This window comes from Embiotoca jacksoni, unplaced genomic scaffold (assembly GCF_022577435.1).
Source record: "Embiotoca jacksoni isolate LCO1_2020_lvr unplaced genomic scaffold, fEmbJac1.0.p SCAF_20, whole genome shotgun sequence".
Lineage (NCBI taxonomy): Eukaryota > Metazoa > Chordata > Actinopteri > Embiotocidae > Embiotoca > Embiotoca jacksoni.
Genome location: NW_027185341.1, coordinates 8,031,925 through 8,048,699, shown reverse-complemented (window position 1 = coordinate 8,048,699; position 16,775 = coordinate 8,031,925). Strand labels below are relative to the sequence as shown.

Sequence of the window (16,775 nt, the reverse complement as noted above, 5' to 3'; positions counted from 1 at the left end):
TCAAAGTGTATTTCTTTTATTTGCAGTACATGTTTTTTTTTCTTTTTCTTTTTTTAAGAGGTGGCATCATCAGATCCCAGTGCATGTATTCTAGTAGTGCACTTCTTCGTTGGTTGCAGTTTTTGGGACGCGCAGATCCAGGAATTCTTAAAACTACTTGCATGGCTGGATTCACTAGCAAACATTACAAACCAGCACCATACATATAATGATTTCTTGTAGGTATTTACTCACCTTTTTTGTGTTTCTTAACATTACTGTCCTCACCACGTCCCGAATCGCAAATCTGTCGGCCCACGTGCGAGTCAAAGAACATCCGGCCTCCGCATCGGCACTCAGGCCGACAGATTTGCTCGGCGGGTAAGACCGATTACGTAACATTTGGACTATAAACAAGTCACAGAAAAAAAAAAAAAGGATCTCATTCATTAAAAAAAATAAAAAAAAAATTTAAAAAAAGGAAAACATGGATTGACAGTACCAAACATTTTCTTTACCTTCAGGAGACAGCTAACACAGGCTAGGCCCATCACATACTACTAGCACAGTTTGCTGAAGGTATTGCACATTTAGTTTAAAAACAAAACAAACCAAAAATTGAACCAAAAAAAAAAAATACATATAACAATTCTCTTACTTCTAGGTGAAGTATACATAATGTACAAAACTAGAAGTCTGTTGAAACCAACAAATAGTACACTTTCAAATAAATAAATAATGGAATCTGTTATTCACACATCTTCGATAGCTAATTCTGCAGGCGAATAAGGATATGCAAGAACGGGCAGAAATTCAGCGTGAGGTAGTTCATCAAAGCCGACTAAATTCAGAATGAAATTGTTTGGAGAGATGTAATGATGATAATAAAGCAACAACAACCCAAGAAGAAGCTAAAAAATTAAATTACAAATTTTTTTACTCCAATTAATGCCCCTAATGTTGGGCTAAAAAAAAAAAAAAAAAAAAAATTAAGAGCACTTTCGAGAACAAACGTTTTTTTTTTTTTCTTTATTAGCTAATATGACAAAATGGATATTTACCCATGGTTTCTTCCCTGATACTGCTGACATTGTTACAGATGTGACACCGCTTGTATTTATTTAGTACTACTGCACATTTACTACAGAACAATTTCAGTTGTTTTTTTTGCTAATGGAAGCTTCAATTACCGACGGGAGGCCGAATCTAATTTTGCGCTGTATTCGTTTCATTCCGCCGCCGCCGAACCAATGACCGCAGACGTCTCAACAACCACCAAGCCGACCCTGAAAACATTCTGGTCACCGGCTGTTCGTTACCAAGCACTTTTTTTTTTTTTTTTTACATCGATCGCAAATTAGAACGGGTTGCACCAAATAAACTACCGACGTACAGATGAGTTTGTTGCTCAGTATTTACAGTGCTTAAAGTGATGCGACCAAGCTGCGCTCGCAGTATATTAAATGTCACCTGTTGCATGGTATGGCGTCAAAGCGACCAGTGTCTTGTTGATGTATTAGATTAGATTAACGGTTGGGTTTCCAAGCCAACATTTGCTTGGTAATATACTTAATAATGACAATGGTGGAGCGAACTGACAAACGCTACAGTTTCCCTTGTTGGTATATTGAATATTAAGTAGTTTCGGTTCTTGGCGGGTTAACTTTTGTCTGATATTTGAAAAGCTTTGAAATGAACCGACATAGTTTATGTTTGCTTGCCGATATGTTGTACGCCAACTGTTCGGTAGTTCAGTGACAAAGTTCACCGTTTGCTTGTTAATATATTAACAGCTGTGCAGTCAACTGGTAAAAGTTACATTATATTTGTCGATATATTGACTGTTAAGTCGTGACGCTGACGGACAAGCTACCTTTTGTCAGCTAGTATTCTCGATTTGAAATGGCCGTGTAGCTCGGTGACGCCGCCGATGATGTTTGCGCCGTAAAACAGGAAATATTAACGGTCGTGACAAAAGCAAAAAAAAAAAAAAAGGAGTTTGCTGAATTACCCGTTTAGTTAGTAAAAGAGGTGATATGGTGACTGCACTTATTAAAATGGCGTTAAGTAATGATATAAACGTTGATGCTTTTAAAATTTCAATTAAATTCCACCAAAAAAAAAAAACAATATACCTCAAACAAAAGAAAAATTGCAAAAAAAAAAATGTATCGACAATGATGAAAACCAAAGTGATCTGGTTATCATGAGATACTTCTCATATTCCAACATGTATGCATATATAAATAAAACCATTTGTTACCCTGACTTCCTTTTTATATGCTTAATTAATATTGATCCGACTACAGATGATTTAGAACAACGTATCAATTGCTGAGGTTTTTACAATGTAGTTTTAAATGATGCAACCCGATTTATTAAAATGACTATTTTCAAACGTTGTAGTTGGTATAGTTGGTATATAGAACACTTGGTGACGGATTAACTAAACGCTGGTGCCAGTCCAGAGCTTGAAACAGTGACGAAGCCATAGTGCTGCGACATTTGAGAAATGGTTACATGGATGTTCAGCGTTACACGTTTGGCAGACAAGTTGCTTAAACCGGTCGCAATAAAGAGCTGCAGCGTCCGCAAGAAAGAAAAGAAAAAAAAAACATCCGCGTCGGAGACCGAAGCAGCTTCCAGGACAGCGTTTGCGTTACGCGTTCAGACAATCTCAGCACAGTGACGCTTCTTCCTCGGCATCCGCCCACGATCCACGCAGGAGCTCATCACGTCGTCGCTCTGCTTCCGGCAGACAGGAGGTTTTATTTACGCAAACCTTTTTGTAGCGGGCGGATTAGCTGCTGGGAACGAGCAGGCTTAAAAGCAGAGCAACTACGGTCAGGGCTTTTTTTTTTTTTTTTTTTTGCAGTTAGCGCCACGAGCGCGACGTAAAGCCGTCGACACGCTGCGGTTGTTTGGCTCCGCCTCTCGGGTACGTCTCTGTAAGTAATGAATCGACAATCTGCCCCTCTAACAGTAAGCTCTATCCAAAGCCGTCCGCAGAACGCCTACGACGACGCAGTCCAAGAGTTCGCTCGTTTTAGTTTGATCCAGTAGTTGAAATGAAAAACTTTTTTCAGTTCGTTTTCTCTCTCTCTCTCACAATCATCACATTAAATACGTACTCAAAGAAAAAAACATATAGAAAACAAACCGTTATTAACCTATATTTTGGTTGCTGTCACTGCAAAGAAACACTTTTTCTTACTTTGATGAAAGACCTTGATAAAACTGCCTTTTCTTCTGAAATGACTCAAACGCATGCTTAAGCACCTCGACGCATAACATCATCACCTTTCTCACCCCGCAAGACACGACGGCCTCCGGCTCGAGGGTCCAAGAAAATCAAAACAAGTAGAAAAATATACAATACATTTGCGAGATCTACAACCCCCCCCCGCCATCACCGATTTGACACGGACACCACTGTTGTTATCCAGACGGCATAAAAACCAACACGTAGTCAACACACGTCCTCCCGCACACTCAGGAATGAATGACAAACAACAGGCACTTTTCCTTTCAAAACAAAAATCAAATACGCTCCAAAAGGGCACTATTATTGCATACAGTGAGAATAGTTTGTTTCTTTTGACTCTGGTTGTTTGTGCTGCAAAGATCTATCAGTTTGAATCATAATTTCAGGCAAGTCTGACACACACAGTGTTTGGCCAACTTCACTTTCAGATTTCCAACCTCCCAACAGTACATTACTAATAACAGGATCCGGCGGTAGGCGGCGGACATCCCCCCCCCCCTCCCCACCGCCGAACCACTTTCCCTCCCGAGACGCCAAACACCAACACGTCCGCGTGCGTTCTCGACGCCACAATTCCCTACTTGACCGAAGCACATTCTACTTAACACCGTCACCGACTTCACAACCTCACGCAACTCTACGTCTCCAGAAACAAAAACGCAAAAAAACAACCTCTCAAAGCACGATGAAGACCATTCGAAAGTCCTCAAAACAACTCCGCCTGTCCGGGTCCACGGTGTCGCACAGCCTGCCGCAGATGAGAGGTACGTTAAAGCACTTCAAATAAAAACACAGGAGACAGTCATTACCTCGCCGGACCTAACTGTGCCGTTATCAATCCTGCAGCCTAAATGTGGAAGGTAAAAAAAATAATAATTAAAAAAAAAATAAAAAATCAATCGTACGGTGAAAAATAATTCTCCGTATTTTGAAAATCTGACTCAACAGGAAGTGACGAAGAAGGAAATTATAAAGCTTTCATTAAAGTGAAATTTTACAATGTAGGAAGTAGTAGTGACTCACAAGAAAAAGTCTTTTTACAAATCAATCTAAATGATCTCACGTTCAATAAATGGATATGTCTTGTATATCCATAGTAAGTGAGATAAAAAAAACAACAAAAAAAAAAGATAAGGGGAGTACTAAGACCATACGTCTGTCAATTAAATTAGGTTTCAATGGCTCACTGCAAACTTGTATCGAAGATAAAACTACATCTACCATAAAATCTGTACAAACTCAATCTACATTTATATGGCAAATTGTAAATGCAGTAGCTTACAAGTGAAACAAATGACTTTCAACAGAAAAATAGATCACATTAAAACATTTTACAGATATTTCTTTAAATCTTCACTGTCGGTTAATACGAACCGGAACGTAGTGAAATCATAAAAATTCTCTTATCTTAGGTTTCTGAAAAATTAAGAAATGCCACAATAAATTACAGCTAGGACTCAAAATGAAAAGAAATCCTAATAATAATAATAAAAAAAAAAAATTAAAAAAAACAAACCCAAAAGGACTATAACTCATTAAAAAAAAAAAAAGAAAAAGATCTGTCCTTTCAGAAATGTTTCTCAAACAGCTAGCTGGCTAAACGCTACACTACTGAAGACAAGCATGGAGAGGAGGCAAATACAGCGGGTGAGACCAGGAGCCAGTGTCGGGCTGCTTGGCCTTGGATGTGACCAGGGGGTGTGGCCCAGCCCGGGACCGGGACCCTGGAGGAGGTGTAGATGATAGTCATCTGCAGCAGCCCACGGGGCCGGTGGCCGTAGCAGCGACAGCGGCGGCGCTGGCCGTCTCCAGGCTGCCGTCGGCGTCGGTCAGGGTCGGGTCGGTGGGTATGGAGGAGACGTCGTTGGCGGAGGAGGAGGCGGAGGAGGAGGTGGAGGACGTGGGGGGTTGGTGGTGGTGGTGCTGCCGGTGCTGCCGGGGGCTGCCGCTCACTGTTGCACCTGTGCTATGAGAAGCAGGAAAAGACCTGTGGTCAGTCATCGAAAGTTACCGTGCAGCTGAGGTGGAGTTAATAAGTCTGACTGATGCGAGGAGGGGTTTACCGAACACAGAGATCAGAGACCGGGGAGATCCTCGGGTCAAACACTTGGAAAGAATATCACACTACATGCTGTACGGCATGAAAACTCTCATCCTGCCTTAATGTCCTGTATCACTTTGATTTCAAAATCAACAAAATATATGCAGTCACGGCAAAGTTGTCGCGCTGCTGCCCGCACGCCTGGAGGCTCTGCTGGTGGAGTGTGTGTGATATGAGCACAAGTTGTTATTGTTCACATAAAAGAAGCTAATGTAGCTGCTGTGGTGGAGCTCAGCTATGTGAATAAACGTTAAAGTGCCTTTAATTTGGTCAAAATAGCTATTAAAAAAAAAAAAAAAAAAAAAAAAAAAAAAAGTTGGCGACCTCTGCCACACATGCTTCTATGAGAGGGATTCAAGACAGTCGTTCAAATGTGAGCGGACATATTAAAATCACTTCAAATATAACATTACATGTGACAGTAGTCGTACGCGGACGTCTTGTAAACGCTAAACAAGTTCATTTCATCCCTTTCAGACTCACTTTAAAATGCAAACGGACACTAAAGAACCTCCACCAACCTATGGACGCCGGCTGTCCCCTGATGACACCATTCTTTGTCCTCTCTTCCCAGTCCAGCACTTCTTTATATATCAACTCTGCGGCAAACAAAACACAATTATTTGGTTATGATTTCTGTAAAGAAGTGAGAAGAAAACGTGGGTGAAAGACAAGTTCGCGCACAAATGCGGTCGTCTCATCAGCCGTTACAAACAAAAACACAAGTTTCCAGAAAAACATGGACTTGAAATAAACACGTTGATATTATACAGGATAACGTCATTCTGAGGAGAGTGCAGGCGATATGGGATAACGTGTCCTCCGACGCTCTGTGGGAAATCAAACAAGTCACACCTCGGGTGTGAATCTCCTGTTGTCACTATCGCTCTGTCAACACAGAAAGCAGAAGATGTTTAAAAAGAACATCAACGTGGAGGAAACACCCTCGTCCTCTTGCTCTCTCTCTCTCTCTCTCTCCGCCTCCATTTTCCCCTCGGGCGTTCCTCAGGGGTCGATCACAGGCCCACTGTTGTTTTCCATTCACACGTTGTCTAGCCGAGTTAAATTCACACGAGGCCGAGGACATCCCGGTACACGTCGGTTCACATAAAACGCTGGAATAAATGCCAGCCGCTCGGCCTGGTTGCGTGATGTTGAAGTTTCGCAGAAACCTGCTGGAGCTTCATCAATCAAAAGTCTCTCCATGTCGCCCTGAATTTCCATCAGTCGGCTTTAATCGCGCCTTGTGCATCTTTTCTGTGTCGCCACCGAAATACTGTGCGTCACCTGTAACAGTAGTCTGAGAGTATTGTGTTTTACAGTCATCTCCCTCCATTCTCCTGTTTTCTCCACATGAAGAGCATGTAGAGGATGAACAGTTAAAAGTCCCCTCAAATAGGTAATTCAAACTTTTTAAAAAAATGGTTACTTCTTCACATAAAATGTTTATCAAAGTCAGAGTCTCCCAGTGGAGGCAGACGGCCGTCCACCTCTGAGCCTGGTTCAGTCTGAGCTTTCTTCCTGTTGGAGGTTCGTCTTCCTGTTAAAGGAGTTTTTTTCTTCCCAGAAGCTTACGTGGGAATTGTTAAATATTTGGGTTCCTCTGGATGACATTGTAAAGTTCTGCTGTAACGACTTCACTGTGTTAAATGCCCTAAAATAACCTGTTGTGTTGTGATTTTGCGCTAAATAAATAAAATAAAATGGAATTGAATGAAAAAATATATACAGTGTTCCATTTAAAAACTTCAAAAACTGCTCAAAACAAAAAATGTTCAACATGAAATTCATTCTCATTGTTTGAGTGCAGGAAGTCATGTCACATGTCACACTCCTTTAAGTCGGCTTCATGCCGACCTTTAACAAGGACATCAGTTTAAAGGTGAACTCGGAGAAACGTTTCAGTGTTCAAATCAGAACAACACGGTGGAGTAAAATACAAGCGAAACCTATTTTTTGAGTGAAACGGGACTTTAATCTGTGCTTTTATGTTTTCAGTGAGAATTGTGAACTGACAATCGTGAGAAAATCCTGCCAGGCTGTTAGGTTGTGCCCTTATTGAACCTGTTTGTGCCTCTCAGTGGCTGCATTCAGTGTGTATTGTGTTGCGTGTGTGAAGATGTTATTAATAACATTCAAAGCCTTTAGGGCACGGTTTTTTGTTTTTTTTTTGCTTGGAAGTGCAGCGGCCTCCTTCTTCTTCTGAACAGTTACGACCCTGCGGGAAGTCTTGGCTGTCTGGATCCTGCAGCTATGAAACCCTGCGTCTCCTTTCGGTTTAGACTGAGCGAGGTCACATCTTGTTGTCCACATTTCAGGCATTACAACTGGAAACGAGGCAGACATAATATATGCAACGCGTGTCGGTTATTTCCGGAGTAAAATGAGGACCGCGCATCCGACATGGAGGCACTTAAGATTTCTGACAGACTGTGCAGAGAAAAACATGCGACTCCCTTCGAGAGAGAAGATTAAATGTCCCACAGGCTGCGACGCACAAAGCAAGAGCTAACTTATGCAACGCACAGCAAAAAGATAGGTACTTATGACAGAGGAGGAAGAGGAAGAGAAGGAGGGAGAGGGAGAGAGTAGAGTGGAGTGGAGTGGAGTGGAGAGGCGAGGCGAGGCGAGGCGGGGAGAGGAGAGGAGAGGAGAGGAAGAGGAAGAGGAGAGGAAGAGGAGAGGAGAGGAGAGGAGAGGAGAGGAGAGGAGAGGAGAGGAGAGGAAGAGGAGAGGAAGAGGAGGAGGAGGAGGAGTCTCAGAGGATGTTTCCTACCTTTCCACTCCTCCACTGTGTGCTCTCTCTCATCCAGCTGCTTGTCTGTGATGACGGGTGGCGGCTGGAAGACAGACAGACAAGACATCTTTCGAGATTTCTTTGTACCAGAAATTCATTTCCAACATGAAGCAACAAGTTCACGCAATTATACCGAAGTAAACGGGGTTAAAACCAAAGACCTGACAATATTATTTCAAGACAGAAATGTACCTTTTCTACTTAAAACTTTATTGAACTTTTAATAGGATGAGGTGAAAGCTGACTCTGCTAATGGAGCACAGGATGAAGGAAAAACAACCTGCTTGCATCTTTGCGTTTAATCCTCTTTCATGCAGATTTGATCTGCTTTGGAAAGCGCAAACGTTTCCAGGAAAATACCACAAACTACTAAATTCTAATTTTATTGCCCTGACAAGCTGAAATCCAGCCATGAGTTCCAGCTACACATCCTCCCCGATGTCCGACTGAAGCGATGAATTTATGTCTTGTTGGCGCAAAATCTGTGTGCAAATCTGCACTTTTCAAAGCCGCTCTGTCAGTCCTCAGGAATCCTTTCATGCCGCAGAGGAGAGACGAGGGAAGAAAGCAGCAAATCGCTGGATCACAGGCAAAAATGGTTTTTCCAAAGAGAGAGATTTGTTGTTTATTACCAAACAAGAAGTCTTATAAACTCTCTCAGACGTTGTGAGGACCGCGGACACTGCGGCACAGAGAGCTTCACGGTTCCCGAGACTTGAAAGGTTTTGAGACACAAACCTCCTGTCACATCTTAACGGGGCATTTAAAACCTTTCCACTTGTGTTTTACTGTGAACGTCAGAGGGTTTTCCCCCTAAAAGTCATTATATTTCATACAGAAAAGCTTCCTTGTCATTGCAGAGCAAAACATGAAAAGAGTCTGAAAACCTTTCTTCTGATTTAGTTTTTGTAATACGAGCACAGCAGGCTCGGTTAAAGCGTTCCGTGTTTGTGCTTCCTCTGATCTTTTAGGGGTTTTGAAGTAGCGTACAATTTTAAGTGATCAAAAAAAGACTTTTACTTTAAAACAAGCACTTACTGCCTCCACTTCAGTCGGGTCGTACCACACGTTGATGTAGGGGTGCTGGAGAGCCTCGTCCACGGAGATCCGCTTCGACGCGTCTATTACCAGCATCTTGGACAGGAGGTCCCGGGCTTGGCTCGCTGGAAAAGACAAACGAATCATGAACGTTTCACATTCGACCCAAACGGATTTCACTCCCGAGTCCGGTTCGGTTAATGCGGTGCATTTCCTGTTGAAACAGGATGTCGGAGCTGGAGACACTCCGAAGTCACTGGAGTATTAGCGATGGAGGAAAGGATTGATTTAAAGGAATGAGGGACGAGCGGAAGCGTTTCATTAGCTGGAGCTTTTCTGAGCGCCAGCTGGTACAGGATGATGTCACTAATGAGGGTGCAGCTTCTTACGAAGTAGTGGGAGCCCATTTAAAGGCAGAGCGGTACTGTTAAAAAAAAATATAGATGTTTACACTTTCTTAAAGCTGCAGTGGAGAACCTTCGTCTCCCGACTTCTGCCGGTGAAAGAAATTACCAAAATGATGTTCACAAGTGCTTACGACATGAATGCATTTACGCAGTCCCCGACTTGCTCCTTATTGTTGTTGTACAATAGGGAACACATGAAATAAAAGGCATCTCGACGACGGGCGAACGCCTCTTTTACTACCAGAATCTGAGCCGCAAAGTGCGGATGAGTCGTATGATTGATTAATTCAAGTTAGCGGAGGGCTAAGGTGGAAGTTTAAGGGTTGGGCTGACGGAGGTCTCTGCAGCTCTCCGAGTTGCTCTGTTGTTAAAGCGCGAGCTGGAAAACGGTGGGGGGGAAAAAAAAAAAATTGTGGAGGAATGAAATAAGAGCTGGCAAAACTTCAGGGTCAGAATTTGATCCATTCGGTTTGAAAACATTTGGTACGTTCTGAATCAACGATCTGGTGCACATGCTCCGCCTGCAGAGCGTCTCCAGGTACATTCATCTGGGAGCGTCTCACCGGACACCGTCTGGACGCTGTGGAATGCGGAGACTCATCGAGCAGCGACAGACTCGATCGGGTTTGTGTGACGTGTATTTACACGTGAAGGTCACAAAACGGTCCCGGTGTTCTGTGCGTACCATGCGAGTGAAACGCGAACCGGCCCGTAACAACGCTGCTGCTGCTTGAGGTCAGAACCTCGCCGAGGTTTTCGCCTCTGAAACAGAAAACATGCATCTGGTTTTGTCTCCGTTTGAGTTTGCCAAGAACGTCCACCTCGATTATCGCGCATTCGGTACGAAAACCTCTGCCAGCGCGAGTTACGAGAGCTTTCAGAGCAACAGATGTGGTTTAACCGGAGGAGTCGAGGGGAGAACGGAGCCTCACATCTTTCCACCTCTGGAAATTAACGAGGACAGAAAAAGATGAGCTGCTTTTCCTTTTCTTTTTTTTTTCTTGTGACATCTTGCGACGGCTCCGCTTCTCTTGCTGCGAGAGTTCCTGTCATCTCCTTTTCATTTACACACGAAGACACTTGAGGTAAATTCCTCTTCACAGTAAACAACGTTGTCCCGAACTGTCAGTTTCCGTAATAGGAGCTTAATGTTAGGCAGCCACTGAAAATTGATTTGTCACTTGGGCTTTGCTGTCACTCTGCGTTTGTAAGGTTGCGAGGAGGAAAAAGTTCATATTTCTTTCTGCTTTGTGAGTGCTTGCAGCCACTCATTAAACATTCCTTCTAGCAGCTATTAAAAGTGTCACCAATTATAAAAATCTACATGCGCAAAGAGAACGGCTTCAAAACGGTCTTTTTTTTGTTCAAACGTCAAGCAGTAAAATCGAAGCATATTGTGAATAAATCTCAAATCACTGATTTATTTCTTGCACCTTCTGGCCTTCAGATAAAATAAAACGTCAGTTCCAATTTTCCAACTAGTTTCCTCTTCAGCCTGGACAGTCACTGCACATGTAATAAAGAAAAGTAGGCACCACATTGACCTCACACCGCAGCGTCCTCACCTTTCAGTTTGTTGTGTTCGGAGTCGGCGGGAAACAGGACGTCGGGGAAGAGCTTCTCGAAGCTGTAGCCGGCGTACCGCGGCCGGTTCTCCACGTAGGTCCTCACCGACTGGTTGAGCTTCATCAGGAACTCCTGAGACGGCGTCCCCAGCTGCTCGATCACCTTATTCCACTGGTCGATATCTTGCGGTGTCAGCGTTAAGAAAAAAAAAAGCACTGCGGCTGGATTTGAACCAAAGGAGCGGCCATTCAAGAGTCGGAGGGGAGGGAGGGGCGGAGGCGGGACGGAGGAGGAGAGGGGGAGGAGGGGGGTGGGGGGGGGGTGATGGCTCATTTTGAGGGGAATTCAAAGTGATGGTGTTGCCATGTCGTGTACTGCATCGGTTCTGGTTTGGACATGTTCCTAAAATACTTGCGCAACTGCGCTGACCAAGAAAATGTCAAATCTCTTTCACTGCAAGCGACTTAGAAAAAAGGCCAAAAGGCCAAAGACGGTTAAAGACCGTCAACCGAGAGACACCGCGTTTCCCTTTGTTGGAGCAACAGCGGAGGAACGCTCCCGTCTCAGGTTTTTGGTGACCAGTGTCGGCCGATTACTCGGGAAGACGTGATCGTAACCAATTTAAATTTCATTTCATTTGCGCATCCGGCCTGTGGAAGGCCAGTCGGGACGGGCCGAGTGGCGACGAACACATCATGAACCGCGTTGCAACAATTATTTCAAACATCTGCACTGCACATTACTGTTGGTGAGGCGAGGCAGGCGACGCTCACCTTCAACAAGTCCAGATGCCGGAAGTACGTACGCAACGTGTTTTTTCTTCATGAAAAAAAAACACAGACACGCACGCACACACGCGCACACACACACACACACACACACACACACACACACACGGAGATGCTTGTTCACGTCTTTGTTCATCCTGTACGGTGAATGAACAACACGAAGGAGGACGTGGGAAAACTGTCAAACAAAATGGGACTACGTTAGTTAGCGTTTTGGAAAAGCTAAATCTTCAGTCAGACGAGGTATTTCTCCATTGAGGATTTTTTTTTTTTTTATAGCACTATTATATTCCATGATTTTCTTACATTTAGTTCCTCTTTCTGTCAATGTCGCCTCTCTTCATAGGATACTGAACACTGTAAACAAAGTTCAACACCCAACGTAAAGCTTTTCTTATCACGCTGACGCTCATTTAACCCGAGCTAACTGAGGACGACCGCGTTTCGCCCCGAATTCATCGCGCGACGTCGTGATTACGACGCGCTGCGCAGTATCTCGGGGTATCGATGGGTTAAGTTGTTGCTAGGCAACAGAAACAGATGTATGCATATCAACGGGCGAGTAACGTAACGCAGGAAATGCAAAGAAATACGAGTCCTTTGAAACATTGTGACATTAAGTTATGAGGAAAAACCCAACACGACTAAAGTAATATGTTATAAGCTTATCAGCAAATGAAAATGTACTTCGGTATCTGTCGTTTCTGTTTCATAGAGAGAAATTCAAACATATCCGCCCTGCAGTGAGCTATCTAACTCCTTCATGAGAATCAAATAAAAAAAGTAACCTTTAGTCCAGAAACTGCTGAATAAAGCAGCTCTAAAATTATCCCCCCCCCAAAAAAAATAAAAAATGTGCTCGCCGGGCCAAAAAACATGAAATGTGTGACCTTTTGGGTTCCAGGAAATAAACTGCGGTTCTTCCCTAACTTCAGTTTTGAGCCTCACAGTGTCTCTCATCAGCTTTAAATATGTCCGGATTGCACATTTCCTGCGTCAGAATACCCGAGGCTATTTTAAAATGAAGATCGAGATTATCTCGCAGGATGTGAAGTAACAAATCACGACTGGAACAGCGTTGCTGTGCCGCTCAAACAAGCCGGGTACAACCGTCGCCTCGATGGAATGAAGTCACCGTTTGTGTTGTTCATACATTTCCACGTGTACTTTTACCAACCGGAAGGAGCAAATATTTAGCTGTGGAAAAAAAAGGGTGGATACCTCTACGGCTCTCGCTGTGAGTGATGAGCGTAGACACGGAGCACAACGACGTTGCGACTCACTGGACGAGACGCCGGCAGGTGTTTCCCCCCCCTTTTTTTCTTTTTTTTTTTGCGCAAAGATGTGAACAAGACGTGGGACAGGCGACGAGACACCACAGTACGTCGAGGGGGTTTGGATGGAGGTTCAAACTTAAGGATACGATCAGTGCCTGGAAACAACACACTACCCCGGACCATTTCAGCCATGATGCAGCCAACAGACCAGACATCAACTGAAAAATGAAATGACAACCACCAAATTAGCATGCAAGACGGGAAAAACAAACGGAAACAAAACAAAAACAAACAAACAAACTCAAAAAAAAACAACTAAATGGAAAATTGAACAAATAAAAACATGATGTGCGTGCGAGGTGATGTGTGTGATACACGACAATAAAATGACCTGCATGCAGTTGAGTGCCCTCTCACACCCGGGTCAGCGTCCCACACGTCTTTTATCTCATAACTGAACGTTACTGCATATTTGTGTAAGAACGGTGTTAATATTAACCAAAATAAGAGATGTTTCACAACATCTGTCCTTCAGGTGTCAGGAATCAAAAGCTTTGAAAAGCGAGACACCGACTTTCAAGGTCTTCGAGAATGTCTTTTTTTTTGTTTTTTTTTGTACGAGTGCGGTTTAACGCCCTCCGTATCCTCCCCGCAATACACACCGTTAATGAGTAACTGGAGTATTATCATCCACGAGTCCAAGAAGTTATTACTTTTCAGCTTTTTGTCACTCCTCCATGTGACATTGCAGATTACGAGCCTCCCTTTGTGTCACTGAAGCATCGATTTATTCAGTACGACGTTGTGAAGAAAAGCCTAATTAGGCTTTTTTTGTTTTTTTGTGTGTGTGTGACGGTTTCTTCTACAAAGAAGTATGGAAAGCAGCTGAAGGACAGATGAGGGATTTTTATGCAGTTCAATTCTGAGTTATGGAAGAGCAAAGTATTGAATTCTATTTCAGGTGTTTCGTGTGACAGTCGTGGTGCTTGAAGTGACAGTGCTGCTGCTCGGGTGAGTGCGTTATATTGTGTGTGTGTGTGTGTGTGTGTGTGTGTGTGTGTGTGTGTGTGTGTGTGTGTGAATCTGTAGGAAGAGCAGGTGGGTGTTTGCAAGTCAAAGTGTCAGGCAAAGCAGAGAAATAGAATTTCTATGGTTGCAATCCATTTGATGAAAGAAAAAAAAAAAAAAGATTTAAAAATATGAAGGTTTTTTTTTTTTTTTTTTATGTGGCAGGTTTGTTACACAAGAAAATGCCAGACACTGCTGCAAGCAGCTCAAGGATACAATCCCTTCCTGGAAAAAGGATTTTGTGGCGAACCATTTCTGCCATAATGCAGCCCACAGCCCAAATATCCACTATAAATGCGCAGCATAAAAGGAGGAAGAAGAGAATAAGCAAAAAAAAAAAAAAAAAAAAAAAAAAGAATTTGAAAAAAAAAAAAAATGCAACAAGTCAGCAGGAAATATTCGGGTAATCGTTTTTGGTGAAGAGGACTGAGGACGAGAAAGCATTAATATTTACAAGGTTCTCCAGAGGTTTGTTGTAATATTCACCTCGTGATGCCTGGGCTAAAGGGAACATTTATTCTCTGGGAACTTAAGTGGCTATTATGCATAAGATTTTATATCAAAGTATTTCAGACACTATTGGATTGCTGAATGGAGTCACATCTGTATAAAGAAGAGGTAAACATTTTGGTAAATACGAGGTGCAATCAAAAAGAGCCTGCTTTTATTATACAAGAATGGAGTGCAGCTTTCTAGGGAGCTTGGCGCAGGTGTGACAATAATCTTTCTAAGTATTCGTTCCATCTCTTGATCCGCATCGGCGCCTTTCTTCCAGGTGTGTTTTTGTCACCCCTGAGCATTTGTAATTCTACCAAGGACCTGAAACTTGAGCAGAGTGTGCACATCAAATTTGATGTCAAACTCTGGAAATAAGCAACGGAGGCCCTCAAAGTGCTTCAGAAAACCTGCGGCAACGAACCGAGCGAGGTGGCGTTTGCATTTTAAGAGAAGTAGAACGTCACTGTCCAACACCAAAAAAGGTGCATTCAAGATAACAATGCAACTGCTCACAGTGCCTTGAAAACACTTCAGTTTCTCACCCACAGCAACAAAATTGTCTCTCTCCACCACTCCTACTTGCTGTCATCGACTCCCTGCGGCTTCTTTCAGTTCCTCATAATGACGTTGGAGCTGAAAGGTCACCATATAAGGACAATGTAGAGGCGATCCAATGCAAACCGCAGATTTGCATCAAGACCTCCAGGGAGGGTTTGCAGCATGGCAGGTCTGCCCACTTTAAAGGGGATGGCGGACAGATTTCAATCAGGTACGGTTTTCAATTGTTGTTTGCATATTTTCTGAACTTTTGGATCGCACCTCGTATGCCTATTTTCTTTCTTAACAAGGTTTTGATGGGAAGATTAAAACCCCTCTCATGAGGTTAGAATAAAGACTGGAAGCAGAAAGCCTGGCTCTGTCCAAAGGCAGAAAAATGATCCGACTGACACCTCTGTTACCTTTGGACGGAGCCAGTTGGACTGATTCCCCCTCATACCAGACTTTTACACCCGGCTCCTCCTTCTAATGTAAAGATGTGAGAGCGGTATCAATAACCCTACTTCCCGATATGCTGAGCTATTCCTAAAACACCGTCTTGCAGAAACTGTGATACCACAGCTATCCAAGCAGGAGCGCAGAGTGTAAATGCGGAAACATGCGGAAGTGCCTGTGTTCATCCCGGTGCTTTTTTAGCCGGGTTATGTTGAGCTCAGGACCGGCAACCTCTTAATAAAACATCAAACACATGCTTGAAGCACTGCTGGGCCCCAGCGTCCCCAGACAGGAAGTTCCCCACAAAGCACCGATGCCCCACATGCCAACTTCCCCTCTGAGAGTGACCTTTACAGGAACAGGAACAGGGAGAGTGAGAGTGTGTGTGTGTGTGTGTGTGTGTGTGTGTGTGTGTGTGTGTGTGTGTGTGTGTGTGTGTGTGTGTGTGTGTTTGGGAAGTGATCTTGGAACATCTCAGTTGGGGGGAGGGGGGGGCGTGCAGCAGGCCGGGCAAGCAGCTCCTCATTGGCCGGGTCGCTGTCAAGAAGCCACTTCCTGCACTCACCGTTGGCCTGGTAGCCCATGCCCAGGATGACCTCGGGGGCGCGGTAGTAGCGGGTCACCACGTAGGGCGTCATGAGGAGGCCGGTGGCGGCCGTCCTGGCCAGGCCGAAGTCCAGGATCTTCAGTGTGCAGTCAGACTTCACCACGATGTTACTGGGCTTCAGGTCCTGAGCAGGAAACACAACGGCGGAAGAGTTACAGAGCTTGGTGTTGCATGAGGTGTTCAAAACCTGAGAGTTAACGGAAAAATATACACACTCCCGATAAGGCCGGTATCATTTTTCAGAAGATAGAAAAAATTCAGTCCATTTGAGGTAATGATGTCATACCGTTACGCAACATAACTGTAGGACATAAAACAGCAGCGAATGGAGCAACAAGCCTGAAAGCTGCTGTATTCTCCAGCTTCTCAGCTCAGTGAGAGAGTTTAATTG

General features: G+C 43.7%; 1 protein-coding gene across 4 annotated transcripts in view; it reads right to left on the bottom strand.

Moving 5' to 3' along the window:
* The window catches only part of mapk8b (mitogen-activated protein kinase 8b), a 32,677-nt gene continuing 15,902 nt past the window's right edge, over window positions 1-16,775 (bottom strand). For 2 of the 4 annotated variants that reach the window (XM_069156118.1, XM_069156116.1), the window contains exons 6-12: window positions 16,343-16,508; window positions 13,365-13,436; window positions 11,153-11,335; window positions 9,181-9,305; window positions 8,122-8,185; window positions 5,867-5,944; window positions 1-5,205 (exon numbers count right to left, since the gene is read on the bottom strand). In XM_069156118.1, coding sequence (XP_069012219.1) covers window positions 4,991-5,205; window positions 5,867-5,944; window positions 8,122-8,185; window positions 9,181-9,305; window positions 11,153-11,335; window positions 13,365-13,436; window positions 16,343-16,508 — 903 coding nt within the window. In that variant the 3' untranslated portion in view covers window positions 1-4,990. Of the gene's footprint in view, window positions 5,211-5,866; window positions 5,945-8,121; window positions 8,186-9,180; window positions 9,306-11,152; window positions 11,336-13,364; window positions 13,437-14,502; window positions 14,575-16,342; window positions 16,509-16,775 lie in introns of all 4 variants that reach the window. The other 2 variants (XM_069156117.1, XM_069156119.1) reach the window with 2 other exon arrangements.